General features: G+C 43.3%; 1 protein-coding gene across 3 annotated transcripts in view; it reads left to right on the top strand.

Moving 5' to 3' along the window:
- dmxl1 (Dmx like 1) overlaps nt 1-26,866 on the top strand; it is a 63,860-nt gene that overhangs the window by 6,581 nt on the left and 30,413 nt on the right. For all 3 annotated transcript variants that reach the window (XR_014029011.1, XM_081350012.1, XM_081350013.1), the window contains exons 5-24: nt 391-472; nt 6,668-6,788; nt 6,871-6,937; nt 7,732-7,904; nt 8,818-8,986; nt 9,458-9,632; nt 10,220-10,396; nt 11,379-11,563; nt 11,730-12,384; nt 14,183-14,304; nt 15,121-15,210; nt 15,309-15,396; nt 18,548-18,667; nt 19,346-19,570; nt 20,434-22,032; nt 22,114-22,224; nt 24,322-24,491; nt 25,627-25,724; nt 25,802-25,967; nt 26,077-26,305. Coding sequence is in view for 2 of the 3 variants with exons in the window: in XM_081350012.1 (XP_081206138.1) it covers nt 391-472; nt 6,668-6,788; nt 6,871-6,937; nt 7,732-7,904; nt 8,818-8,986; nt 9,458-9,632; nt 10,220-10,396; nt 11,379-11,563; nt 11,730-12,384; nt 14,183-14,304; nt 15,121-15,210; nt 15,309-15,396; nt 18,548-18,667; nt 19,346-19,570; nt 20,434-22,032; nt 22,114-22,224; nt 24,322-24,491; nt 25,627-25,724; nt 25,802-25,967; nt 26,077-26,305 (4,822 nt within the window). In the remaining variant the exon portion in view is untranslated. The remainder of the gene's footprint in view (nt 1-390; nt 473-6,667; nt 6,789-6,870; nt 6,938-7,731; nt 7,905-8,817; nt 8,987-9,457; nt 9,633-10,219; nt 10,397-11,378; nt 11,564-11,729; nt 12,385-14,182; nt 14,305-15,120; nt 15,211-15,308; nt 15,397-18,547; nt 18,668-19,345; nt 19,571-20,433; nt 22,033-22,113; nt 22,225-24,321; nt 24,492-25,626; nt 25,725-25,801; nt 25,968-26,076; nt 26,306-26,866) is intronic.

The raw sequence follows: 26,866 nt of genomic DNA on the forward strand, positions 1-26,866 counted from the left end.
AGATTTATGATTATTACCAGTGTTGAAAACAGTTGTGTACATTTTATTTTTCAGGATTCTTTGATGAAAAGAACAGCATAAATCTTTTGTAACATTATTAATGTCTTTACTGACACTTTTGATCAATTGTTCTTGCGTAATAAAAATATTAATCTCTAGATCTTACTGACCCCAATCTTTTGAACAGTAATGTATCACGGTTTCCACAAAAATATGAAATTAGATATTTTACTTTATTTTTCATCACATAAATGCAGCCTTGGTTTTCTTTCAAAAACATAAAAATCGTACTTATTCCAAACGTTAGATGCCCAATGCACTCCTTGAATGCAGTACATGAAAGCATCTGACAAATGCATGCGTGTAAAGGATGTTTGGTGTTCTGTTCAGCAGAAGCTGAATTATCACTGGCAGAAGAGCGGGCAGTTCGTCCTGCAGTCCGTCGCACAGATCCTGACGTGGCACCCAACCGGTACGTGAGATCTCCCTTACAACTCCCTTACTCCAGTGAAGTTCAGATGCTACTGCTCAAGTATTACTCCATTACTAGTAAAAGTTGTTAAGACTGATTTTTACTGAAGTAAAAGTACAGAAGTACTTGTTTTTAAAAGTACTTGAGTATCAAAAGTAAAAAGTAAATGCATTGTTACAGCACCTCATGCCTCTGAAGCCGTGAATACACTGAGCAGTTTGTAGGATCTGTGGAATTAAGAGCTTTTAGAATGTTATAAAACCTATAGAAATTAAACAACTGAATTGACAAAAACAGACAGCCATAATCGTCTAACACTCCAACCACCCCCACAGGAGAAGTGCACATCTGTGTGTGTCCATTCATGCACATTTGAATCAAGTGGTCTGTAACAGACTGATCAGAAAAAAAGCTACACAATCATAACTGTACAACTGCCCAACAGCAAAACTGCTTTAACAAACAGCAAAACTCTTTATTTATGGTTCTTGGGAAGAGATTGTTTCTTCAAAGGTGGAAACTGGACATTGTCCCGACAGTCGATGTACAGCTTAGTGAGCAATATTCATATTGAGAAGCTATGATTTATTAACAATGACAAATAGATATATTTTGTAAAATATGGAAGCCTATTAGATCACTTTTTTTATATCTAAATTATATCTTTGTAACCCTTAATTTATTTACCTAACTAATGTTATCTTGTTATGGTAGGAATTTTTTTTCTTTCTCTTTTTTTTTTTTATATATATTTTTCTCCCACACCCTTCCGATGTTACCGCTGTGATCTGTGTGGAACACCTTTATTTTATGTATCAGGAATATTTATCTTTAACTCGAGTTCCCTTATTTTTACACATTTGGTATACCGTGCTGTTGTTTCTTTTTTGGACCTTTGTTCAGAAAAAAACAAGTGTCATATTAGAAAACTAAAGAAAGTTTAAAACAAACAAACAAACAGCAAAGCAGAAAGACTTATTTTCCATGAAAACAAAACTTTAACCCATTAGTTGTGACAACGGTACTGTCTCTCACAGATCACTAGAAGAGAGAAATCGTACTAATCGCCGAACTTCACGACACGTGACCCTAAGATTGATTACTGATAGGCTGTCTGTCACCTGCAACAATCCAACTAACGCTGTTCTCTAGCGCTGTTCTCTTCTCTAACGCTGTTCTCTTCTCTAGCGCTGTTCTCTTCTCTAGCGCTGTTCTCTTCTCTAACGCTGTTCTCTTCTCTAACGCTGTTCTCTTCTCTAACGCTGTTCTCTTCTCTAACGCTCTTCTCTTCTAACGCTCTTCTCTAGCGCTGTTCTCTTCTCTAACGCTGTTCTGTTCTCTAACGCTGTTCTCTTCTCTAACGCTGTTCTCTTCTCTAGCGCTGTTCTCTTCTCTAACGCTGTTCTCTTCTCTAACGCTGTTCTCTTCTCTAGCGCTGTTCTCTTCTCTAACGCTGTTCTCTTCTCTAACGCTGTTCTCTTCTCTAGCGCTGTTCTCTTCTAACGCTCTTCTCTAGCGCTGTTCTCTTCTCTAACGCTGTTCTCTTCTCTAACGCTGTTCTCTTCTCTAACGCTGTTCTCTTCTAACGCTCTTCTCTTCTCTAACGCTGTTCTCTTCTAACGCTCTTCTCTAGCGCTGTTCTCTTCTCTAACGCTGTTCTCTTCTGTAACGCTGTTCTCTTCTCTAACGCTGTTCTCTTCTCTAGCGCTGTTCTCTTCTCTAACGCTGTTCTCTTCTCTAGCGCTGTTCTCTTCTCTAACGCTGTTCTCTTCTAACGCTCTTCTCTAGCGCTGTTCTCTTCTAACGCTCTTCTCTAGCGCTGTTCTCTTCTCTAACGCTGTTCTCTTCTCTAGCGCTGTTCTCTTCTCTAACGCTGTTCTCTTCTCTAGCGCTGTTCTCTTCTCTAACGCTGTTCTCTTCTCTAACGCTGTTCTCTTCTCTAGCGCTGTTCTCTTCTAACGCTCTTCTCTAGCGCTGTTCTCTTCTCTAACGCTGTTCTCTTCTCTAACGCTGTTCTCTTCTCTAACGCTGTTCTCTTCTAACGCTCTTCTCTAGCGCTGTTCTCTTCTCTAACGCTGTTCTCTTCTCTAACGCTGTTCTCTTCTCTAGCGCTGTTCTCTTCTCTAACGCTGTTCTCTTCTCTAACGCTGTTCTCTTCTCTAACGCTGTTCTCTTCTAACGCTCTTCTCTAGCGCTGTTCTCTTCTCTAACGCTGTTCTCTTCTCTAACGCTGTTCTCTTCTCTAACGCTGTTCTCTTCTCTAGCGCTGTTCTCTTCTCTAACGCTGTTCTCTTCTAACGCTCTTCTCTAGCGCTGTTCTCTTCTCTAACGCTGTTCTCTTCTCTAACGCTGTTCTCTTCTCTAACGCTGTTCTCTTCTAACGCTCTTCTCTAGCGCTGTTCTCTTCTCTAACGCTGTTCTCTTCTCTAACGCTGTTCTCTTCTCTAACGCTGTTCTCTTCTCTAGCGCTGTTCTCTTCTCTAACGCTGTTCTCTTCTCTAACGCTGTTCTCTTCTCTAACGCTGTTCTCTTCTAACGCTCTTCTCTAGCGCTGTTCTCTTCTCTAACGCTGTTCTCTTCTCTAACGCTGTTCTCTTCTCTAACGCTGTTCTCTTCTCTAACGCTGTTCTCTTCTCTAACGCTGTTCTCTTCTCTAGCGCTGTTCTCTTCTCTAACGCTGTTCTCTTCTCTAACGCTGTTCTCTTCTCTAACGCTGTTCTCTTCTAACGCTCTTCTCTAGCGCTGTTCTCTTCTCTAACGCTGTTCTCTTCTCTAACGCTGTTCTCTTCTCTAACGCTGTTCTCTTCTCTAACGCTGTTCTCTTCTCTAGCGCTGTTCTCTTCTCTAACGCTGTTCTCTTCTCTAGCGCTGTTCTATTCTCTAACGCTGTTCTCTTCTCTAGCGCTGTTCTCTTCTCTAACGCTGTTCTCTTCTAACGCTCTTCTCTAACGCTGTTCTCTAACGCTCTTCTCTAACGCTGTTCTCTTCTCTAACGCTGTTCTCTTCTCTAACGCTGTTCTCTAACGCTGTTCTCTAACGCTGTTCTCTAACGCTGTTCTCTAACGCTGTTCTCTTCTCTAACGCTGTTCTCTAACGCTGTTCTCTAACGCTGTTCTCTAACGCTGTTCTCTAACGCTGTTCTCTAACGCTGTTCTCTAACGCTGTTCTCTTCTCTAACGCTGTTCTCTTCTCTAACGCTCTTCTCTAACGCTGTTCTCTAACGCTGTTCTCTTCTGTAACGCTGTTCTCTAAAGCTGTTCTCTTCTCTAATGCGGTTCTCTAACGCTGTTCTCTAACGCTGTTCTCTAACGCTGTTCTCTAACGCTGTTCTCTTCTCTAACGCTGTTCTCTTCTCTAACGCTCTTCTCTAACGCTGTTCTCTAACGCTGTTCTCTTGTCTAACGCTGTTCTCTTCTAACGCTGTTCTCTTCTAACGCTCTTCTCTAACGCTGTTCTCTAACGCTGTTCTCTAACGCTGTTCTCTAACGCTGTTCTCTAACGTTGTTCTCTTCTAACGCTGTTCTCTAACGCTGTTCTCTAACGCTGTTCTCTAACGCTGTTCTCTTCTCTAACGCTGTTCTCTAACGCTGTTCTCTTCTCTAACGCTGTTCTCTAACGCTGTTCTCTAACGCTGTTCTCTAACGCTGTTCTCTAACGCTGTTCTCTAACGCTGTTCTCTAACGCTGTTCTCTTCTCTAACGCTGTTCTCTAACGCTGTTCTCTTACGCTGTTCTCTTACGCTGTTCTCTTCTCTAACGCTGTTCTCTAACGCTGTTCTCTAACGCTGTTCTCTAACGCTGTTCTCTTCTCTAACGCTGTTCTCTAACGCTGTTCTCTAACGCTGTTCTCTAACGTTGTTCTTTTCTAACGCTGTTCTCTTCTAACGCTCTTCTCTAACGCTCTTCTCTAACGCTGTTCTCTAACGCTGTTCTCTAACGCTGTTCTCTAACGTTGTTCTCTAACGTTGTTCTTTTCTAACGCTGTTCTCTTCTAACGCTCTTCTCTAACGCTGTTCTCTAACGCTGTTCTCTTCTCTAACGCTGTTCTCTAACGCTGTTCTCTTCTCTAATGCTGTTCTCTAGCTCTGTTCTCTTCTCTAACGCTCTTCTCTAACGCTGTTCTCTAATGCTGTTCTCTAGCGCTGTTCTCTAACGCTGTTCTCTTCTCTAACGCTGTTCTCTAACGCTGTTCTCTTCTCTAACGCTGTTCTCTAATGCTGTTCTCTAACGCTGTTCTCTAACGCTGTTCTCTTCTAACGCTGTTCTCTAACGCTGTTCTCTAACGCTGTTCTCTAACGCTGTTCTCTTCTCTAACGCTGTTCTCTAACGCTGTTCTCTTCTCTAACGCTGTTCTCTAACGCTGTTCTCTAACGCTGTTCTCTAACGCTGTTCTCTAAAGCTGTTCTCTAACGCTGTTCTCTAACGCTGTTTTCTAACGCTGTTCTCTAACGCTGTTCTCTTCTCTAACGCTGTTCTCTAACGCTGTTCTCTTACGCTGTTCTCTTCTCTAACGCTGTTCTCTAACGCTGTTCTCTAACGCTGTTCTCTAACGCTGTTCTCTAACGCTGTTCTCTAACGCTGTTCTCTAACGCTGTTCTCTTACGCTGTTCTCTTCTCTAACGCTGTTCTCTAACGCTGTTCTCTAACGCTGTTCTCTAACGCTGTTCTCTAACGTTGTTCTTTTCTAACGCTGTTCTCTTCTAACGCTGTTCTCTAACGCTGTTCTCTAACGCTGTTCTCTAACGCTGTTCTCTAACGTTGTTCTTTTCTAACGCTGTTCTCTTCTAACGCTCTTCTCTAACGCTGTTCTCTAACGCTGTTCTCTTCTCTAACGCTGTTCTCTAACGCTGTTCTCTTCTCTAATGCTGTTCTCTAGCTCTGTTCTCTTCTCTAACGCTCTTCTCTAACGCTGTTCTCTAATGCTGTTCTCTAGCGCTGTTCTCTAACGCTGTTCTCTTCTCTAACGCTGTTCTCTAACGCTGTTCTCTTCTCTAACGCTGTTCTCTAATGCTGTTCTCTAACGCTGTTCTCTAACGCTGTTCTCTAACGTTGTTCTCTTCTAACGCTGTTCTCTAACGCTGTTCTCTAACGCTGTTCTCTAACGCTGTTCTCTAACGCTGTTCTCTAACGCTGTTCTCTAACGCTGTTCTCTAACGCTGTTCTCTTCTCTAACGCTGTTCTCTAACGCTGTTCTCTTACGCTGTTCTCTTCTCTAACGCTGTTCTCTAACGCTGTTCTCTAACGTTGTTCTTTTCTAACGCTGTTCTCTTCTAACGCTCTTCTCTAACGCTGTTCTCTAACGCTGTTCTCTAACGCTGTTCTCTAACGCTGTTCTCTAACGCTGTTCTCTTCTCTAACGCTGTTCTCTAACGCTGTTCTCTAACGCTGTTCTCTAACGCTGTTCTCTAACGCTGTTCTCTAACGCTGTTCTCTAACGCTGTTCTCTAACGCTGTTCTCTAACGCTGTTCTCTTCTCTAACGCTGTTCTCTAACGCTGTTCTCTTACGCTGTTCTCTTCTCTAACGCTGTTCTCTAACGCTGTTCTCTAACGCTGTTCTCTAACGTTGTTCTTTTCTAACGCTGTTCTCTTCTAACGCTCTTCTCTAACGCTGTTCTCTAACGCTGTTCTCTAACGCTGTTCTCTAACGCTGTTCTCTAACGTTGTTCTTTTCTAACGCTGTTCTCTTCTAACGCTCTTCTCTAACGCTGTTCTCTAACGCTGTTCTCTTCTCTAACGCTGTTCTCTAACGCTGTTCTCTTCTCTAATGCTGTTCTCTAGCTCTGTTCTCTTCTCTAACGCTCTTCTCTAATGCTGTTCTCTAATGCTGTTCTCTAGCGCTGTTCTCTAACGCTGTTCTCTTCTCTAACGCTGTTCTCTAACGCTGTTCTCTTCTCTAACGCTGTTCTCTAATGCTGTTCTCTAACGCTGTTCTCTTCTCTAACGCTGTTCTCTAATGCTGTTCTCTAGCGCTGTTCTCTAACGCTGTTCTCTTCTCTAACGCTGTTCTCTAACGCTGTTCTCTTCTCTAACGCTGTTCTCTTCTCTAACACTGTTCTCTAACGCTGTTCTCTTCTCTAACGCTGTTCTCTAATGCTGTTCTCTTCTCTAACGCTGTTCTCTAATGCTGTTCTCTAACGCTGTTCTCTTCTCTAAATGCTGTTCTCTAACGCTGTTCTCTAACGCGGTTCTCCTCAGGTACGTGTCTCCTGACGGGCTCGGCGTGTCTTCAGCTGTGGTGTAACGTGTGTCTCAGTGCAGATCCTGAAGATGAGGCCGTGGGTCCTCAGCGCTCCTGGAGAAGCATATGGCAATGCAAGTCAGTGGTAGTCCTTCTCGTCACTCAGAGTTTCTCTGAATACACTCGAACTGCTCCAGTAAAATCTCTCTGGATGTTACAGGTCCGCCGCTTCGACTCACTTCATCAAGTTTTCCCCTGACGGAGAGTTTTTTGCGACTGCAGGACAGGTTTGTGCTTGTACATGTGATATGTGCACTTAATGACTCCATATTTTCCGGGATTTTGTCAATAATGATTATTAGACAATATGGAAACATTTACCATAAGGTTTCCTTAGTTTGCATTAGTAAACTACATTAGTTAACATGAAATAAGAATGAACTGCACTTCTACAGCATTTATTAATCTTAGTTGATGTTAGTTTCTACATTAACTAATTCATTATTAAAATCAAAAGTTGTATTTGTTAACATTAGTTAACGTCCCAATGATTTTCATATTTGTTCAAAAGCACTCATTGCTCGGAGATGAACAACAGTTTCACTAGCTGCGTCTCCATTAAAGATTTGTGCAAAACATTTGCGATATGTTCTAAATTTCGATAAAAAACTATTGTGAAATGACGGTGATTCCATTAACCGATGTTGTGTGACTTAAACATCATTTTTTCCTCTCGTGGAAAACTCATAAGTCATTGCAAAAATTATGGCAACGGATGTTGGTAGGTTTACGTTTCCATTGGGCCTGTTTTCAGTTCGCAATTTCAATTTGCACAATTTGAAGGGTAACAGAAACACGGCTACTGTGAGCGGTTGGTGAAAAAGTGTGCACTTTATTCCAAATTTTCTGAAGTCATTTGACAGCTTTGTGTTAAAAACATAAGAAAAAAAAATAAGTCGCTATTCACCCAAAATCTTGCCATCCTCGATTTGAATATGCCGTCTGTTTATTTACAACAAGAAACATCCATTTCATATCTGATCAGTCGGCAGTCGTGACTCGTGAGTGTGTGTTGTTGCAGGACGACTGTTTGGTGAAAGTGTGGTACAGCACCAGCAAATGGCAGGCGGACGTCACCAAACTCTTCACCCCGCTCGACCTGCGCTCTGAGATCAACTTCTCCTTCATTTACCTGGCTCACCCTCGCTCCGTCACCGGCTTCTCCTGGAGAAAGACCAGCAAACACATGCCCAGGTGAGTCCAGTCTCGAAGTCTCGGCCTGAAGACGCCTTACACGTGTCCTAACCAGACGCGATGCGATAAGATTCCAGCGACATGCCTGTCCACACCAGAAGCGAAGCGACTACGCACTGTAGAAAATGCTTTTCTTACTTAGTATTTTTGTCTTGTTTCCAGTCCAAATAGCTACAAAATTCTTAAATCAAGTTGCATTAACTGTCTTTGTTTTCTGGGGCAAATAAATAAAAATTAAGTGAGCTAATTTAACAATGCAACAATCGTACGTACAAACTTCCCAGGAGGACTTGAATGCACCAATAGAGAGCGTTTCTAACATAGAATCGTTGCGTGTCGGGTTGTGGCAAATTCAAAGTCTTTCTGGTTCGGGTAGGACGTGAAGTTCCAGGTCTCAGAAGAATTTACTTAATTGAACAAGCAATAAAGTGAGATGCCAGCTGGCCATCTAAAGTTACCATTTCCAGACTTCATGTCTTATGCCTTTTTCTTATCGTTAGGTACCCAATGGGCATCCTCATCTCTACCTCTTCTTTTCTGCCCATCCTTGTGTTATTGCCACCATTAAAAACATCTCTCTCATCTCTCTCGGGGCCTTCTCTCTATTGGTGGAAAATCTCAAACATCTTAATATAACAACCACCTGCATCCCTCCTTCAGGGTTCGGGTACTTTTCACCTGCAAAACCCCTCTGACCTGCTCTGACCTGCTCTGACCTGTCTGGTACATCAGCTTATAAACTGAATACATGAGACAAAGAAAATTCCCCAATAGTCGCGGCTGGTTAGGACAAAAACCCTGATTAACATGGAAAAGATGCCTTTTATTGTGCGTCACGTCTCATTAGGACACGGTGTGACGCTCTCGCTGTGTGTGTGTGTGTGTGTGTGTGTGTGTGTGTGTGTTCCTCCAGAGGAGTGGTGTGTAACGTGCTGCTGACCTGCTGCAAGGACAGTGTGTGTCGACTGTGGGCCGAAACGCTTCTGCCCAGCGACTGCCTGCTGTCCGGACTCAGACACAACGACAAGACAAACAACATGAAGAAGTCCTCCAGCAACACCCTGAACCAGAGCCCGATGGAGGTGAGCGAGCCGAAGGCTGTGTGTTTACTGTATACTTATATATATATATATATATATATATATATATATATATATATATATGGGGGGGGGGGTAATTTTGCTTTTCATTTATTACTTAAAGCTCACTTGAAGTTCTTCGATATCACATCAAAAACTACTAGCCTAACTGATAAAGTTCAAACATTATTAAAAACAAGTGAACAGTCAGTGATAAAATAAGAACAAATACACAGATTACAAGCAGAGATGAACACTAAATAACAAAGTTTAACAGTAGTGTTCAGGTACAGAAATTAATAATTAAGCCTAAATGAAAAATAACACTTATTTTTCACTGTAGAAATGAAATAAAGTTTCATCTTTGTTAAAGCTGTATTCAGTTGATCTATTAACATTAATGACAGACGACAGCACATGTTAATCACATGCACCGCTAGTGTTCACTGATGATCTGCGGCGCTCTGTTCACAGCTGAACCTGAACCTGAAGCGCTCGTGGAGAGAGGAGGTGAGGAGTTTATCTCAGCTGTCGTACACCGGTCCTCTTCCACAACAGCAGAACAAACACTACTCACACCGCGCCAACATCACGCACGCCAACGCCCTGTGCCACTTCCACATCGCTGCCAGCATTAACCCCGCCACAGGTAACGTGACCTTTAGTGATGCTAACTGAAACTCACATGACTGGAGACTGTACAGAGATGATGGTGAACTCACACTCAGTTGGCCTGAATCATCAGGTATATATAATAGTAAATGGTTTACTAAACATGAGTTGATGAAAAGCTATACACTCCCAGTCAAAAGTTTGGGATCGTCAGATTTTTTATGTTTTTAAAAGAGTCTCTTCTGCTCACCAAGATTAAAAATACACAAAAACAGTAATATTGTGAAATATTATTATAATGTAAATCAGCTGTTTTCTATGTAACATTGATAATCATAAATGTTTCTTGAGCATCAGATCATCATATTAGAGTGATTTCTGAAGGATCATGTGACACTGAAGACTGGAGTAATGATGCTGAGGAATAAATTATACTTTACTGTATATTCACATAGAAAACAGAGGATTTACATTAGAATAATATTTCACAGAAGAGACTTCTTTTAAAAACATTAAAAATATGACTGATCCAAAACTTTTCTGCTGTCGCTCTTCATCTCTTTCAAACCTGTTGTCAAAACACCCGCGAGACCCACAGGCCTGTGTGTGTGTGTGTGTGTGCAGACATCCCTCTGCTGCCCTCCATCTCGGCCATGAACGGCTCGGATGAGGAGGAACCGGGCGGCTCGTTCACCGTCCACTGGCTCAACAACAAAGAGCTGCACCTGACGCTGAGCATGGAGGTGTTTCTGCAGCAGCTCAGGAGCCGAGACGAGCAGAACGGACCCGCAGAGGCTCACGGTACTGTCACTTCACTGCATCCGGTACTGTCACTTCAGTGCATTAGAGACTGATTCACCATATTAACATGTGAGAGTGGCAAAACACTGGGAAAGATGAGGGAGAACAGGGTCATGCCATCCGTGCGTTTACTAGCGGTGCAACGGATCACAAAACTCACGGTTCGAATCATTTACGAATTTTGAGCCACGGATCAGATCATTTTTCGGATCAGCCAAAAAAAAAAAATATATATACATATAATTTTGTGTGTGTGTGTGTGTTCAAGGGCAAGGAAACGCGAAAGAGGAATCAGTTTGGTGTTCAATCCTCTCTCTCGAATCACATGCGTGCCGAACCGTGGGGTCCAGTCCGTACGCATCACGGATCTTCTGCGACCCGTTTCACCCCTGGTGTTTACATTGGAAAACAATGGAAATGTAGCGCATTGGATCTAAAAAAGGCGTTCTGTGTGATGTGTGTGTTATGAAATGACTTGTACTGGGATATGAGATTTAGGTCACACTAGAGCTCTAGATGTTCATAAACGGATATTCCGTGGGTAAAAAAGCTGTTGTTGTGCGACATTTGTACACTAGTGAGCCTGTGAGGATTCGCATGCATCAGAAATGCTTTTCTTACTTAGTATTCTTGCCTTGTTTCCAGTCCAAATATCTACAAATTCTTAAAACAAGATGCATTTACTAGATGAGTAAAATGCCATAAAATATTATGTCTTACCTAATTTAAACCTAATTTCTTAATTTATCTTTGTAAAGAAACCTCATTGTTTAACTGGCTAATCTCTGCTGTCTCAGACGACGACATCACTTCCTGTCGGCCACCCTAACTTCTTTTGGGTGCAATTGACAACCTCACCACCAGATGCTGCTGAAAATTACACACTGCACCTTTAAGAATTTTTTAGATATTTGGACTGTAAACAAGACAGAAATGCTAAGCATTGTTTGCAGTGTGTGAAGGCTCTCTCTGTTGTGAGCAGATGTGGATGAGGAGGGCCGCAGCGCGTACGGTGTCGCTGTGGATCATCAGGTGGATGTTCTGCTGGGAGACTGGACCCGAGGAGCCGATATGCTGTTCAGCATTCACCCGATGGACGGCTCGCTGCTGGTGTGGCACGTCGACTGGCTGGACGAGTACCAGCCGGGCATGTTCCGACAGGCACAGGTACAACCACAGCTTCCTCACGCCGTGTAAGATCCTGTTAGTTCCGTTTGCATCATCGAATCATTTCCTGCTAGCACTGTAAAGCTGCTTTAAAACCATCTTGTATAAAGCGCCTTATAAATAAAGGTGGCTTGGCTTGACTCACCGAGTTCATTATGTGTTTCAGGTGTCCTTCGTGTCCAGAATTCCCGTGGCCTTCCCCACCGGTGACGCCAACTCGCTCAGCCGCAGCGTGGTCATGTACGCCTGCAACAAGAATGTGGACCTGGCGATCCAGCACGGGCGTCAGCGGCCCGCGGGTCTCACACACTCGTCCTCGGCGCTAATCAGTCAGAGCAAACCGTCGTCCAACAGCCTGCGCCTCAGCATCTTCACCCCCAGCGTCCTGATGATCTCCAAACACGCTGACGGATCCCTCAACCAGTGGGCCGTCAGCTTCGCCGAGGACTCGGGCTTCTCCACGGTGCTCAGCGTGTCCCATCAGTCCCGATACTGTGGCCATCGCTTCCACCTGAACGATCTGGCCTGCCACTCGCTGCTGCCGCTACTGCTAACCACGTCTCACCACAACGCCCTGAGGACACCCGCCGCTGATCTGACCCGCCCGCCGGACCCGGCCCGCAGGAGCCGAGTGTCATCCGGAGGCGTCTCACAGGACCCTAACGCCGTCTACAGCGAGCTGATCCTGTGGCGCGTGGATCCGGTGGGACCGCTGTCGTTCTCGGGAGGCGTGTCGGAGCTAGCAAGGATAAACTCGCTGCACACGTCGGCCTTCGCTAACGTGGCCTGGCTGCCCGCGCTCATCCCCAGCAACTGCCTCGGTGAGCACCCTTTCATTGGTTAAAGTGTGTATGTCAGGTTAAATTTGTAATTATGATTAACACAAAATAGTTAGGGGAAATACACGTTTGACAAGTTGATGTATTGTTTTGTATGTTTTTCGATACCTAAAGGCAGAATATAAGATGAAAAAGTTATTTTCAGTCCTCACTTAAAACTGCTCCTCCCCCCAAACAAGTCGCTTGACGTCATAAGAAGGAGACGTCTCCCCAGGTCGCTGAGAAAAATGTAGGAGCTGAGCTGCGTTGTAGGCTACCACAGCTGTTATCTGTCAGATCGGTCAGATGTCTATGTGACTGTCCCCAGTGTTTCCTCTGTTTTCCCGGTCTGAACGCGTATGAATCAAAACGATAAGGTATATTTTTATGTTTCCACTATTCGATCGCGCCCGCGCCTCTCTCTCTCTCTCTCTCTCTCTCTCTCTCTCTCTCTCTCTCTCTTCTCTCTCTCTCTCTCTCACTCACACACACACACACACACACACACACACCCCCCAACCAACATATTCCAGCATTGCAATCTTGACATCGCAGCCTGTTCATTATAGCCACGGAGCTTCAGAGCTAAGGAGGAGCTACAGATTAGGTGTCCCTAAATAACCCGCGTATCTAACAGTAGTTCCACATTAATTAATTTGCACGCGAGTTTTATTTATTTTTATACCGTGTATTCTCCGCGTATATTCATGCACCGAACCGTGACGCCCGTATCGCTTCGGTTCAATACGAATACATGTACCGTTCCACCTCTAAGTTATGCCTATACTTACCAAGACACCTGACCAACTCTCCACTGGTTCTCTTCACACCAGATATATTTATGTTTCTTCGATAGGAATTATTTAAATTTCTGTTTGGCTCCTCATCTGTCTCACGCCTGGGAGGCTCAAAATTGTATGGCTGTGGGCCATCGTAGGTTTGAGGGGTATTTTGGATCTCCTCAGACTCAAAACTCTCCATACTTGATTAGAACTTTAAAACTTTAAAACTTTAATCATAAAAGTGCATCTGTCCATCATAAAAGTGCAACCCAGATCCAGATGATAATCACTTCCTTGTATAGATATGTCTGTCGACTTGATGCTCACTTATTTCAATGATGTAAAAGACGCGTGTGAGCGGCGGATATGAACACTGATAAACGGGCTAGATTAAATTAACGCAGTAATGTGGTGTTTATAATTTAAACTATATAACTCCCGCTCGATTGGGACTAACAGCTGCTGTTCATTTCTCTTCTGTTCGATTCTCGAATTTCAATTTAATTTCAATTCGATATCGATATATGTATAGGTTTTTATTTTTGATCATAGATTTTAAATGAATGCATATATTGAATTGAAATTGGATTCAAAATCGAGAATCAATTTTGAATCGGATCGTAACCCCAAGAATCGTTTTGAATCGAATCGGATGATTTTAAAAGATTCCCACCCCTAATAAAAGCAAAATTCACTGTGGAAACCTTTGCAGCTTCTTCTAGAATTCTGATTAGTTCAGCCTGACAGTCTCAAGTTAAAAAAAAGGGAGCAAGAGTATGAAACAGGGAAAAGCACTCTGTGTGCGGATTATTTGGGATATTTTTGTAGGTTCTTTCCTCTAATAAGCGAGCTGGAAACTCATCTCTGCTGTGCCATCAGTCTCAGCTGCATAGAATATTCATAACTGTGTATTCAGCTTATGAATGTTTACTGTGCATCTCTAAAACTTTAATTGATGCACCTTTGCTCTGATTGGATGTTGGATGTTGGTCTGTTCATATTTCATTTCTTCCCCATAGGTGTGTATGGAAACTCACCCAGCGCCTGCTTCATTGCCAGTGACGGGCACTCGCTGAGACTGTATCAGGCCATCATAGAGGCCAAGAAGCTGCTGAGTGAACTCTCGAACCCCGACATCTCCGTAAGAATGAGCCTGGCTTTTACATCCATGTGTAAAATAGGGCTGTGTTAGAGGAAGAGAGTACTGTAGTGTCTCCTGTGTCCACAAGAGGGCGCAAGCGAGCGCAATAAGCAAATATAAACCAAATCAAGCATCGCTTCTTATATTAAAATGAAATGACGTTCACTTTTTAAAGTGGATTAACTTTTAAAACGATTGTTCTTAAATAAAATATAATTCATAATTCTTACGTACATGCAAGGAAAATGAGGTTACAATAGTGCACAAAACTGTGTTGGTGCATCAGTGACCTGAGAACACACACTTCAACAGAAGCGTAATGAACTACATGAACACACAACAGCAAACTGACATTCAGAAACACTCACTTCTACTCTCTACATCTACAGATTGATCATCACACACACCAGGTGCTCTTGATCTGAGCGAGTGCTGAGCGCTTTCACACTCTCACTCTCTCACACACACACGCTCTCACACACACGCACTCTCAATCACTCACTCACACACACACACACACACTCTCAATCACTCACACACACCCACACACACTCACACACACTCACACACACTCAGCTCTGATCGATGGTTTGATCAAGTGTGTCGTTGCACAATTTTTGCCTCCAACTGAAAGGGTTTTCGTCAGCAGGAAAAGCCTTTTCCCGCCATTTTCCACATTAACAACGCACCGCTGTACGGGATAAGCTACAAAAACTAACCGCGTCAATGACGTCATCATCATGTCTCGCGCACCTCTTGACACAGCAAAGATTGGAATATAGTCCTGCATGCATGTCTCATGTCCTGTTCCTCCAGAAATATGTCAGCGAGGTGTTTAACATCATCAGCCAGCAGTCGACGGCCAAACCAGGCTGCATCATCGAGCTCGACGCCATCACTGACTTTGTACGTATAAGATCCACTACTGACTGTAACTAACACAAGATTGTCATGCCGTTTCCCACAATGCTCAGCGCTCACCATCTCTCTCACTGTTTGTTCAGCAGGGGAAACAGACGCAGCTGCTGCACGTGTTTGAGGAGGACCTGATCTTGGGAAATGAGAAAATGGACGATAGCCTGCAGGATTCTGGTAGGAGATCATTCTCTCTGATAACTCACTGGCTACGTGTACATGCAACCAAATAACCCGATAGTGATGGCACTGACGCTCAATCGCACTGAAACCCTTCATGTAAAACACCTTAATCGATCTGATTGAGCTCGATCCCAATGAGACTTCGATCCGATTGAGCTCGATCCCAATGAGACTTCGATCCGATTGAGCTCGATCCTAATGAGACTTCGATCCGGTTGAAAGGAGTTTATTCCTTTTCTAATCCGATCGAGAGAACATGTGAACACTTGATCGGATTGAAAACCAAAACTAAAAGGACTGCGCATGTGGAATGACGTAGAAATAGCGTAATAATGTAGAAATAGCGCAATGACGTAGAAATAGCGTAATGACGTTGAAATAACTTAATGGCGTAGAAATAGTAGAAATAGCGTAATGACGTTGAAATAGCGTAATGACGTTGAAATAGCGTAATGACGTAGAAATAGCGTAATGATGTAGAAATAGTAGAAATAGCATAATGATGTAGAAATAGAAGAAATAGCGCAATGACATAGAAATAGCGTAATGATGTTGAAATAGCGTAATGACAAAGAAATACCGTAATGATGTTGAAATAGCGTAATGACGTAGAAATAGCGTAATGATGTAGAAATAGTAGAAATAGCATAATGCTTTAGAAATAGCATAATGACGTAGAAATAGCGTAATGATGTAGAAATAGTAGAAATAGCTTAATGCTTTAGAAATAGCGTAATGACATAGAAATAGCGTAATGATGTTGTAATAGCGTAATGACATAGAAATAGCGTAATGATGTAGAAATAGTAGAAATAGCTTAATGCTTTAGAAATAGCGTAATGACGTAGAAATAGCGTAATGACGTAGAAATAGTAGAAATAGCTTAATGCTTTAGAAATAGCGTAATGACATAGAAATAGCGTAATGATGTTGAAATAGCGTAATGACATAGAAATAGCGTAATGATGTAGAAATAGTAGAAATAGCTTAATGCTTTAGAAATAGCGTAATGACGTAGAAATAGCGCAATGACGTAGAAATAGCACAATGACATAGAAATAGTGTAATGATGTTGAAATAGCGTAATGATGTAGAAATAGTAGAAATAGCGTAATGATGTAGAAATAGTAGAAATAGCGTAATGATGTAGAAATAGAAGAAATAGTGCAATGACATAGAAATAGCGTAATGATGTTGAAATAGCGTAATGACGTAGAAATAGCGTAATGATGTAGAAATAGCGTAATGACGTAGAAATAGCGCAATGACGTAGAAATAGCGTAATGACGTAGAAATAGCGTAATGATGTTGAAATAGCGTAATGACGTTGAAATAGCGTAATGACGTAGAAATAGCGTAATGATGTAGAAATAGAAGAAATAGCGCAATGACATAGAAATAGCTTAATGCTGCAGAAATAGCGTAATGACGTAGAAATAGCTTAATGACGTAGAAATAGCTTAATGACGTAGAAATAGCGCAATGACATAGAAATAGTGTAATGATGTTGAAATAGCGTAATGATGTAGAAATAGTAGAAATAGCGTAATGATGTAGAAATAGAAGAAATAGCGCAATGACAGAGAAATAGTGTAATGATGTTGAAATAGTGTAATGACGTAGAAATAGCGTAATGCTGTAGAAATAGCGTAATGACGTAGAAATAGCATAATGACGTAGAAATAGCGTAATGATGTTGAAATAGCGTAATGACGTAGAAATAGAAGAAATAGCGCAATGACAGAAATAGCTTAATGCTGCAGAAATAGCGTAATGACGTAGAAATAGCGTAATGACGTAGAAATAGTGCAATGACATAGAAATAGCGTAATGATGTTGAAATAGCGTAATGACGTAGAAATAGCGTAATGATGTAGAAATAGTAGAAATAGCGTAATGCTGTAGAAATAGCGTAATGACGTAGAATTAGCGTAATGACGTTGAAATAGCGTAATGACGTAGAAATAGCGTAATGATGTAGAAATAGCGTAATGATGTAGAAATAATAGAAATAGCCTAATGACGTAGAAATAGCGTAATGACGTAGAAATAGCGCAATGACAGAAATAGCGTAATGATGTTGAAATAGCGTAATGATGTAGAAATAGTAGAAATAGCGTAATGAAGTAGAAATAGAAGAAATAGCGCAATGACAGACATAGCGTAATGATGTTGAAATAGCGTAATGATGTAGAAATAGCGTAATGATGTAGAAATAGTAGAATTAGCGTAATGCTGTAGAAATAGCGTAATGACGTAGAAATACCATAATGACGTAGAAATAGCGTAATGACATAGAAATAGCGTAATGATGTAGAACAGTGGTTCTCAATCCTGGTCCTGGGGACCCACAGCTCTGCACATTTTATATGTCTCCTTTAACTGACACTCCCAGTTCAGTTCATAGAGCTCTTTCCTAACGAGATGATGATCTGAATCAGGTGTGTTAAATGAGGGAGACATACAAACTGTGCAGAGCTGTGGGTCCCCAGGACCAGGATTGAGAACCACTGATGTAGAAATAGCGTAATGATAAAGAAATAGTGCAATGACGTTGAAATAGCGTAATGATGTAGAAATAGAAGAAATAGCGCAATGACAGAAATAGCGTAATGATGTTGAAATAGCGTAATGATGTTGAAATAGCGTAATGATGTAGAAATAGCGTAATGATGTAGAAATAGTAGAATTAGCGTAATGCTGTAGAAATAGCGTAATGACGTAGAAATAGCATAATGACGTAGAAATAGCATAATGACGTAGAAATAGCGTAATGACATAGAAATAGCGTAATGATGTAGAAATAGCGTAATGATGTAGAAATAGCGTAATGATAAAGAAATAGTGCAATGACGTTGAAATAGCGTAATGATGTAGAAATAGCGTAATGATGTAGAAATTGTAGAAATAGCATAATGACGTAGAAATAGCGTAATGACGTAGAACTAACGCAATGGTGTAGAAATAGCGTAATGACATATAAACACACACATCAACCCGATCAAATGTTTAGCGTTCATGTAAACACTACGTTCAGAATCATCAATAGGAATGAATTCCGTCCGACTGAAACAGAAGTTGTGCATGTAAACGTAAGCCAGTGTTGGTTGTGTTTCTGTGTGGTAAATGCTTGTGTTCGTCTCAGTTCCCAGCCGGACGCTGTTCTCTTCTCGCTTCTTCCTGGTGGTGGTGGAGATCTCGGAGAACGCCAGATCACTCCTGCACATGTGGCATCTACAGTTAGACGCCGTTCCTGTCATTATGGGTTTGTAATGGATTTTATTTAGAAAAGGGTTTAGTATATAATGTGACATGCTTCCTAGTGATCTTGATTCTCAATAGTCAAGGCATTCTCAGTAGCTACGCGCATATCTATAGACTAAACACGTGATACGCATGTGCGCCGTCAGCGTTTCACAGTTTTCACGTTTTTGAAGTTTACACGGAGATGATCACGCTTTTCAAATTTTTTAAAAACTTGCACCTTGGATCCTGTTTCAGAGTGTGTGTTCTCGAGCTCCAAACACTGTTGTGTGTAAATGAACGTCCAGAACACATTAAAAGTTTCTGTTTTCTGTGAGAACGGTGTGTGTTAGCGGCCGCTAAGTTAATAACTAATGATCTTTACAACGGAAGTGAATCAATCAAAACTAACTTTATCTGGGCAATAACTTTATTCTAGATCTGCTGTAAAGCCTAAACAATCTCTGTTACTGTAATCTCCTGTTATCACTGTAAAGCTGCTGTGAAACATCTATATTGGTAAAGCGCTGTATAAATGAAGGAGACTTGACATGTTTGATGAAATAAAGCATAACAGCATGATCACTACTTTAACATTATGTCAGCTATAAGGGAAAGACAGTTTGATGAAAGGTTATGCTCACAATCATTATATTCGACTCTTTCTGTCGATTAAACAGATTTGTTTCCGTTCTTTCAGAGCAAGCTCAAACTCCTGCAGAAAGAGAGGCTGCGTCTCCATCACCCACAAACTCCTCACAGTTTAACTTTAAGACGGTCGGCTCACCGCATGTCCAGAGATCGAAACTCAGCACATCCAACCTCCAGAGCGCCTGTCGCCTCGCGCTGACCAGCACCAAAGTGTTCAGCCAGGAGCTCGACGTGCCCGAGGGTGTGGAGGTCATACGAGTGACTCCTGCTGCAGGTGAAGGCAGAACATCTGTGTGCATGTGATCCGTGCTGGGGCAAGGAACTTGTAATGATTACTTTTTCAAGTAACAAGTAAAGTTATGCATTACTTTAAAAATTTACAACAAAATATCTGAGTTACTTTTTCAAATAAGTAACGCAAGTTACCTTGTTTTCCCATTTATTGACTGACAGCTCTCCTGTCCTCATGTTGAATCGAATCGAAGTGCAGAGGCATTGTGTGTTTGTGTGTGTGTGTGTGTGTGTGTGAACATGATGGTTATTGTAGTTCTAGACTAAATGTGAGCGTGACAAATTCACAATAATTCAATAAAAGATTAAATATTCCTCAAAATGAATAAAATCAGTGAAATGCAGAATCAGAATACTATGCAAACCTCCATTAACTAAATATGCTAAATAAAACATACATCTTTATGCATTTATGCATTGGTCCTTTTCCTCCAAACTCACTTCATAAGGACAGCTGAGGTTCTCCTCCTCCTGTGAGATGATGAGCTTCTGACACAGAATAAGGCAGTCGTGTGTTTATTAGTCATGTTTAATCAAAGCGTTTCAATCTTCTGTTTATTCAGATACAGAGAGTGTGATGCTCATAAGGGTTTCCTGGAATGATGTGTGTAATCGTTGTGCAGCCCTAATTTATGACTTATTAATATAAACACGCGATTAGTCGACTAATCGGCTTAAATGCACAACTACTAGTCGACTAGAAAAATCTTTAGTCGAGGGCAGCCCTAAAGTTTATTTTCTTTATTTCCTTTCTTTTTGTATAACTTTTCAGAACAAAGACAAACAGTCAACACAGCTTCTATGCTTATATTCTGACAGATTATCTGAAAAACATTTGCTTTACAGGACATTTGAGCTCTTCATCTCTGCAGCCGGCTGGACGGGCTCCGTATCTGCTGGCCACGTCTTGCTCTGACGGATCGGTCCGGTTCTGGAGGTGTAGCGCCGTCTCTGACCCCGATAGCTCTGGAGAACCGGTGTACATCTGGGAGGAGTGGCCTTTGTTAGTGGAGGACGGCGTGGCTAGCACTAGTGCTCTGAGCGTGAGCGGTCAGATAATGGGTCTCAGTTGCTGCCACACCAGTAGAGTCGCCATAGCGCACCAGAACAACGGATCCGGTTCTGGCGAGCCACTCATGAACGTGAGCATATTCCAGTGCGACTCCACTGGCGGCTCCCAGTGGATGCTTGAACAGATCCTGAAAGTCAGCGGATCTTACAGCCCGAGTAGTAATGACTGCGATAAAAGCCTGATGGTACTGAGGGATGGCTTGTTAAATAATGATTGCTTAGTTGTCGGTGGCAAGAGGCAGGTCCACTTAGACTGGGTTTCCAGAGAAGACGGTTCTCATATATTAACCGTTGGTCTGGGATCCAAGCTTTACATGTACGGGTTGCTTTCGGGAAAACCTCCAGATTTGGGACTGTCCGATAGCAGCAGGGAGCACCACTGTTCTCGTCTGGTTCTTCTCAGAGTGGTGGATCTAGTGTCATCCGTTGAGGGCTCGCTACCCATTCCTGTCTCTCTGTCTTGGGTGCGAGATGGGATCTTAGTAGTCGGGATGGACTGTGAGATGCACGTCTATTCTCAATGGCAGCCGGCGCTCACCAACGGAGAGAACAGCATCGGTACCGGCAGCGTGACGTCTCTGAAACAGGAAGGACTTAGTCCGAATCCTTCTAAAAAGGCTCTCTCCAGGTCCATGACTAGTTTGGCTCAGAAACTCAGTGGAAAGAGAACCGTGTACGACCTCCCAGCTGAGATGGAGGATTCTGGGTTGTTCGAGGCCGCACATCACCTTTTTCCCACTTTGCCCCAGTATCATCCGGTGCAGCTGTTGGAGCTCATGGACCTCGGAAAGATGCGACGGGCCAAAGCCATCCTTTCCCATCTTGTAAAGTGCATCGCCGGAGAGATCGTGTCTCTGAAGGACACCACTGTCAACCAGGAGCGCCGTCTGCGCTCACTCACGATTAGCGCTAGCGGAAGCACCACCAGAGACCCAAAGATGTTCAGCAAGGGCGAGAGCTCGGACTACACCGAGATCGACTCTATCCCGCCCCTGCCGTTGTATGCGCTGTTAGCCGCCGATGATGAAACGGTCCCCGGTGCCAAAGAAAGAACGGACAGTGTGAGCGCTCACGGCGCCAGTACATCCAGCCAAAGTGTCGCTTACGATGAGCTCTTCTCAAGCCCCAGCATCAGTACGGATGACTTGGACCCATTTGATGCAGATGAGGAAGATGCTAACGCTAAAGTAATAGATCTGTCGAAGTACAGCCCCACTTTTTTCGGCTCCGAGCACGCACAGGTGCTGTCCAGACACCTGCTTCACTCCAGTCTGCCGGGCCTGACCCGGATGGAGCAGATGTCTCTGATGGCCTTGGCAGACACCATCGCCTCCACCAGCACCGACATTGGAGAAAGTCAAGGAAAAGGCAAAGGTCATTATCTTTTATTGATGATTGCAGTTGTTCATTTGTATAGATGTGTTAGATGTGATAAATTTGATGAATTTTTTTCAGGTGGAGAGACACTGGATGAATGCGGACTGAAGTTCCTGCTGGCCGTTCGCCTGCACACCTTCCTCCTGACGTCTCTGCCCCCGGCTCATCGAGCTCAGCTTTCCTGTCAAGGTATGCTTACAAGGGTTTCAGTGGTGGTTCTTCATCGTTGTCCCGGAGTATGTCGGGGGAGTATTGGGGGAGGAGTATGTCAGGCGAGTATGGTGGGCGAGTATTGTGGGAGGAGGATGTCGGGCGAGTATTGTGGGTGGAGTATGCTGGGGAGTAATGTGGGAGGAGCATGTCAGGCGAGTATGTTGGGGGAGTATTGTGGGTGGAGTATGCCGGGGAATAATGTGGGAGGAGTATGTCGGGCAAGTATGTTGGGGGAGTATTGTGGGTGGAGTATGCCGGGGAGTAATGTGGGAGGAGGATGTCGGGCGAGTATTGTGGGAGGAGGATGTCGGGGGAGTATTGTGGGAGGAGGATGTCGGGCGAGTATGTCGGGCGAGTATTGTGGGTGGAGTATGCCGGGGAATAATGTGGGAGGAGTATGTCGGGCAAGTATGTTGGGGGAGTATTGTGGGTGGAGTATGCCGGGGAGTAATGTGGGAGGAGTATTTCGGGCAAGTATGTTGGGGGAGTATTGTGGGTGGAGTATGCCGGGGAGTAATGTGGGAGGAGTATGTCGGGCGAGTATGTTGGGGGAGTATTGTGGGTGGAGTATGCCGGGGAGTAATGTGGGAGGAGTATGTCGGGCAAGTATGTTGGGGGAGTATTGTGGGTGGAGTATGTCAGGCGAGTATTGTGGGAGGAGTATGTCAGGCGAGTATGGCGGGCAAGTATTGTGGGTGGAGTATGCCGGGGAGTAATGTGGGAGGAGTATTTCGGGCAAGTATGTTGGGGGAGTATTGTGGGTGGAGTATGCCGGGGAGTAATGTGGGAGGAGTATTTCGGGCAAGTATGTTGGGGGAGTATTGTGGGTGGAGTATGCCGGGGAGTAATGTGGGAGGAGTATGTCGGGCGAGTATGTTGGGGGAGTATTGTGGGTGGAGTATGCCGGGGAGTAATGTGGGAGGAGTATGTCGGGCGAGTATTGTGGGAGGAGTATGTCAGGCGAGTATTGTGGGAGGAGTATGTCAGGCGAGTATGGCGGGCGAGTATTGTGGGTGGAGTATGTCGGGCGAGTATTGTGGGAGGAGTATGTCGGGCGAGTATTGTAGGAGGAGTATGTCAGGCGAGTATGGCGGGCGAGTATTGTGGGTGGAGTATGCCGGGGAGTAATGTGGGAGGAGTATGTCGGGCAAGTATGTTGGGGGAGTATTGTGGGTGGAGTATGCCGGGGAGTAATGTGGGAGGAATATGTCGGGCGAGTATTGTGGGAGGAGTATGTCAGGCGAGTATGGCGGGCGAGTATTGTGGGTGGAGTATGCTGGGGAGTAATGTGGGAGGAGTATGGCGGGCGAGTATGTTGGGGGAGTATTGTGGGTGGAGTATGCTGGGGAGTAATGTGGGAGGAGTATGTCAGGCGAGTATGGCGGGCGAGTATTGTGGGTGGAGTACGCCGGGGAGTAATGTGGGAGGAGTATGGCGGGCGAGTATGTTGGGGGAGTATTGTGGGAGGGGGATGACGGGCGAGTATTGTGGGAGGAGTATTGTGGGAGGAGGATGTCGGGCGAGTATTGTGGGAGGAGGATGTCGGGGAAGGATTGTGGGAGGAGTATGCCAGGGAGTAATATGGGAGGAGTATGTCGGGTAAGTGTGTCGGAGGAGTATTGTGGGTGAAGTATGTCGGGCGAGTATTGTGGGAGGAGTATGTCGGGCGAGTATTGTGGGAGGAGTATGTCGGGCGAGTATTGTGGGAGGAGTATGTCGGGGGAGTATGCCGGGGAGTAATGTGGGAAGAGTATGTCAGGCGAATATTGTGGGTGGAGGATGCCGGGGAGTAATGTGGGAAGAGGATGTCGGGCGAGTATGTCGTAGGAGTATTGTGGGAGGAGGATGTCGGGAGGAGCAACACCAAGGTCAACAATGCTACAAGGTCGTGGGTTTGATTGCCATGGGCTGCATGAACTGATAAAATGTATACCTTGAATGCACAAGGAAAAAATCTTTAGATAAAAGCCTCTGCTAAATGCAAATCTCAGTCAGTCTTCCACAGCTGTGATATGTTGTGTGGTCTGAAAGGCCTTTGAGCTCAGTAACTCAGTAACTGCATCTGGTCTGCAGGATTGTCCACCTGCCACTACGCCTGGGCGTTCCACTCTGAGGCTGAAGAGGAGCTGCTCAACATGCTCCCGGCGCTGCAGAAAGCAGATCCCACCTGGCCGGAGCTGAGGGCCATGGGCGTGGGCTGGTGGCTGCGCAGCACCAATAAACTTCGCAGATGCATTGAGAAGGTCTGTTGAAACTGATTCCATTTTTATGCATATTAAGTAATGAGTAGAATTTGCCAGAATTGGTACATGTGGGGAAACTTGAGTAAATAAAACTTTCATGTTTGCATTCTGTTTTAATGTGTTGGAGATGCATGAATGTCTGTGTGATTATTTATTTTCTCCAGTAAATGTATCTTGATTTAAGAATGTTTAGATATTTGGACTGGAAACAAGACAAAAATGCTGAGTAAAGAAAAGCATTTTTTGCAGTGAACCATATGGTACACTTCTAAAAATGCATTTCTTACTTGGTATTTTTGTCTTGTTTCCAGTCCAAATATCTAAACATTCTTAAATCAAGAAGCATTTACTAGATAAGTAAAATGACAAGAAAAGAATATCTTGTTTTCTAAAAAAAAAAAAAAAAAAAAAAAAAAATTGAGTTTTTGCTTAAAATAAGCAAAACTATCTGCCAATGGGGTAAGAAAAAAAGTCTTAATTCAAATGGAAATCAAGATTATTTTTCTTACCCCATTGGCAGATAATTTTGCTTATTTTAAGCAAAAACTCACTTAATTTAGATTTTTTTTATTATCAGAAAACTAAATAGTATTTCTTAGGTAATTTTACTCATCTAGTAAATGCTTCTTGATTTAAGAATGTTTAGATATTTGGACTGCAGAGATTTTTTATTGAAGATTATTGAAGTTATTTTATTAAAGTTATTGAAGGTTGGAAAATTCCTGATGGCAAACTTAGGGGTCGTTTTATCAAACTTTAAGCTAATAACTATCCCAGTTATGCATGACCTAAACTCAAGCGTCTAATATCCCTAAATTCATTACCTCTCCTACACAGATTGTCCAATCTGCTTATTTAATTGTTTTTCTGTGTGCTTGTGCATCAGATGCACGTCTTAAGCCACTATATCCGACGTCTCTGTTTTTCAGAACCTTGAGTTTCATTGAAATCACTAAACTAAACTTTACTAGACTTTTGTCATGCAAGACGTCAATGTCATTTGAAAACGTAGACAAATCAGAAAGGGGGTGAGCGTTGAGTGTTTGTTTGAATGCTGATCATACTTTTACAGCTTTACTTGTGCTTCTGAAACCCAAACATGTTTAATAATGTGTGATCCTCTCTCTCCTACCAGGTTGCAAAAGCTGCTTATCAGAGAAACAACGACCCGTTAGACGCAGCCTTGTTTTATCTGGCCATGAAGAAGAAAGCTGTGGTTTGGGGACTGTACAGGTAACTTACACACATGTTGAAGTGTCATTCCCCCGTCCGCAAGGCTTCAGTTCACTGAGAGCTTCTGTGTCTTGAAGGTCTCACCAGAACTCAAAGATGACCACGTTCTTCAGCAATAACTTCAGTGAAGATCGCTGGAGGAAAGCGGCCCTGAAGAACGCCTTCTCTCTGCTCGGAAAACAACGCTTCCAACATTCTGCGGCTTTCTTTCTGCTGGCTGGATCCCTGAAAGATGCTGTTGAGGTTTGCAGTAGATCATCTCTCTCACGTAAACTGTGCCTCTGAGCGCACTTTCATAATTGTGATACTGTGAGGTTCTCATAAGATCTGTTGGTTTTCCACACATGATCAGGTTTGTATAGAGAAGATGCAGGACCTTCAGCTGGCTCTGGTCATCTGTCGACTGTACGAGTCTGAGTTCGAGATGTCCTGCACCTACAAACGGATCCTGCAGAGGCACGTGTTGGGTTATGACCAGCAGATGGCGGCGCACCAGGACCCGTTCTTGCGCAGCATGGCATTCTGGGTATTAGACGACTACAGCAGGGCACTGGACACTCTGCTGGAGCAGCCCAATGAAGGTGAGAGACTCAATCAAACACTGAGGGGCCTGAGACCGCTTGACATCAGAGTTCGCTTTATTTCAGTGTGTGTGAAAGGGGTTTTCCAAACTCAGACTCCAAGGCACAGGCCGGGGTTCGATTCATGTGGCTTTAAGTACAAATCGCAATTTGTTGTGTGAAAACAAACTGGCCTGATTTGATTGCTATTGCTTTTTACACTGAAAAAAAACAAAAAAAAACATTTTCTTAAAGGGGACATAACATGAAAATCTGACTTTTTCCGTGTTTAAGTGCTATAATCAGGATCATCAATGAGTAACTGAAGACAGAAGCCCACCTCCGCCTTTACTCCTCGCTGATAAACACAGATTTAATCTGCGGTGACGGAGGATAAATGTGCAAATGGACACACACAAAGTTTAGTTTAGTTTAGTTTAGTTTATTGGTTTATAATAATGTGGACAACCTCTTTTAATGAAAAGAGCAGCTTTAGCCTCTACGGCTAATTTCCAGCTGTAGTCCCCAGCCAGTTGTTAATTGGCATACATCAATAAATACATTACAATTAAAACAGGGCTT

Source organism: Scardinius erythrophthalmus (genome assembly GCF_964197995.2).
Source record: "Scardinius erythrophthalmus genome assembly, chromosome: 20".
Taxonomy (NCBI): Eukaryota; Metazoa; Chordata; class Actinopteri; order Cypriniformes; family Leuciscidae; genus Scardinius; species Scardinius erythrophthalmus.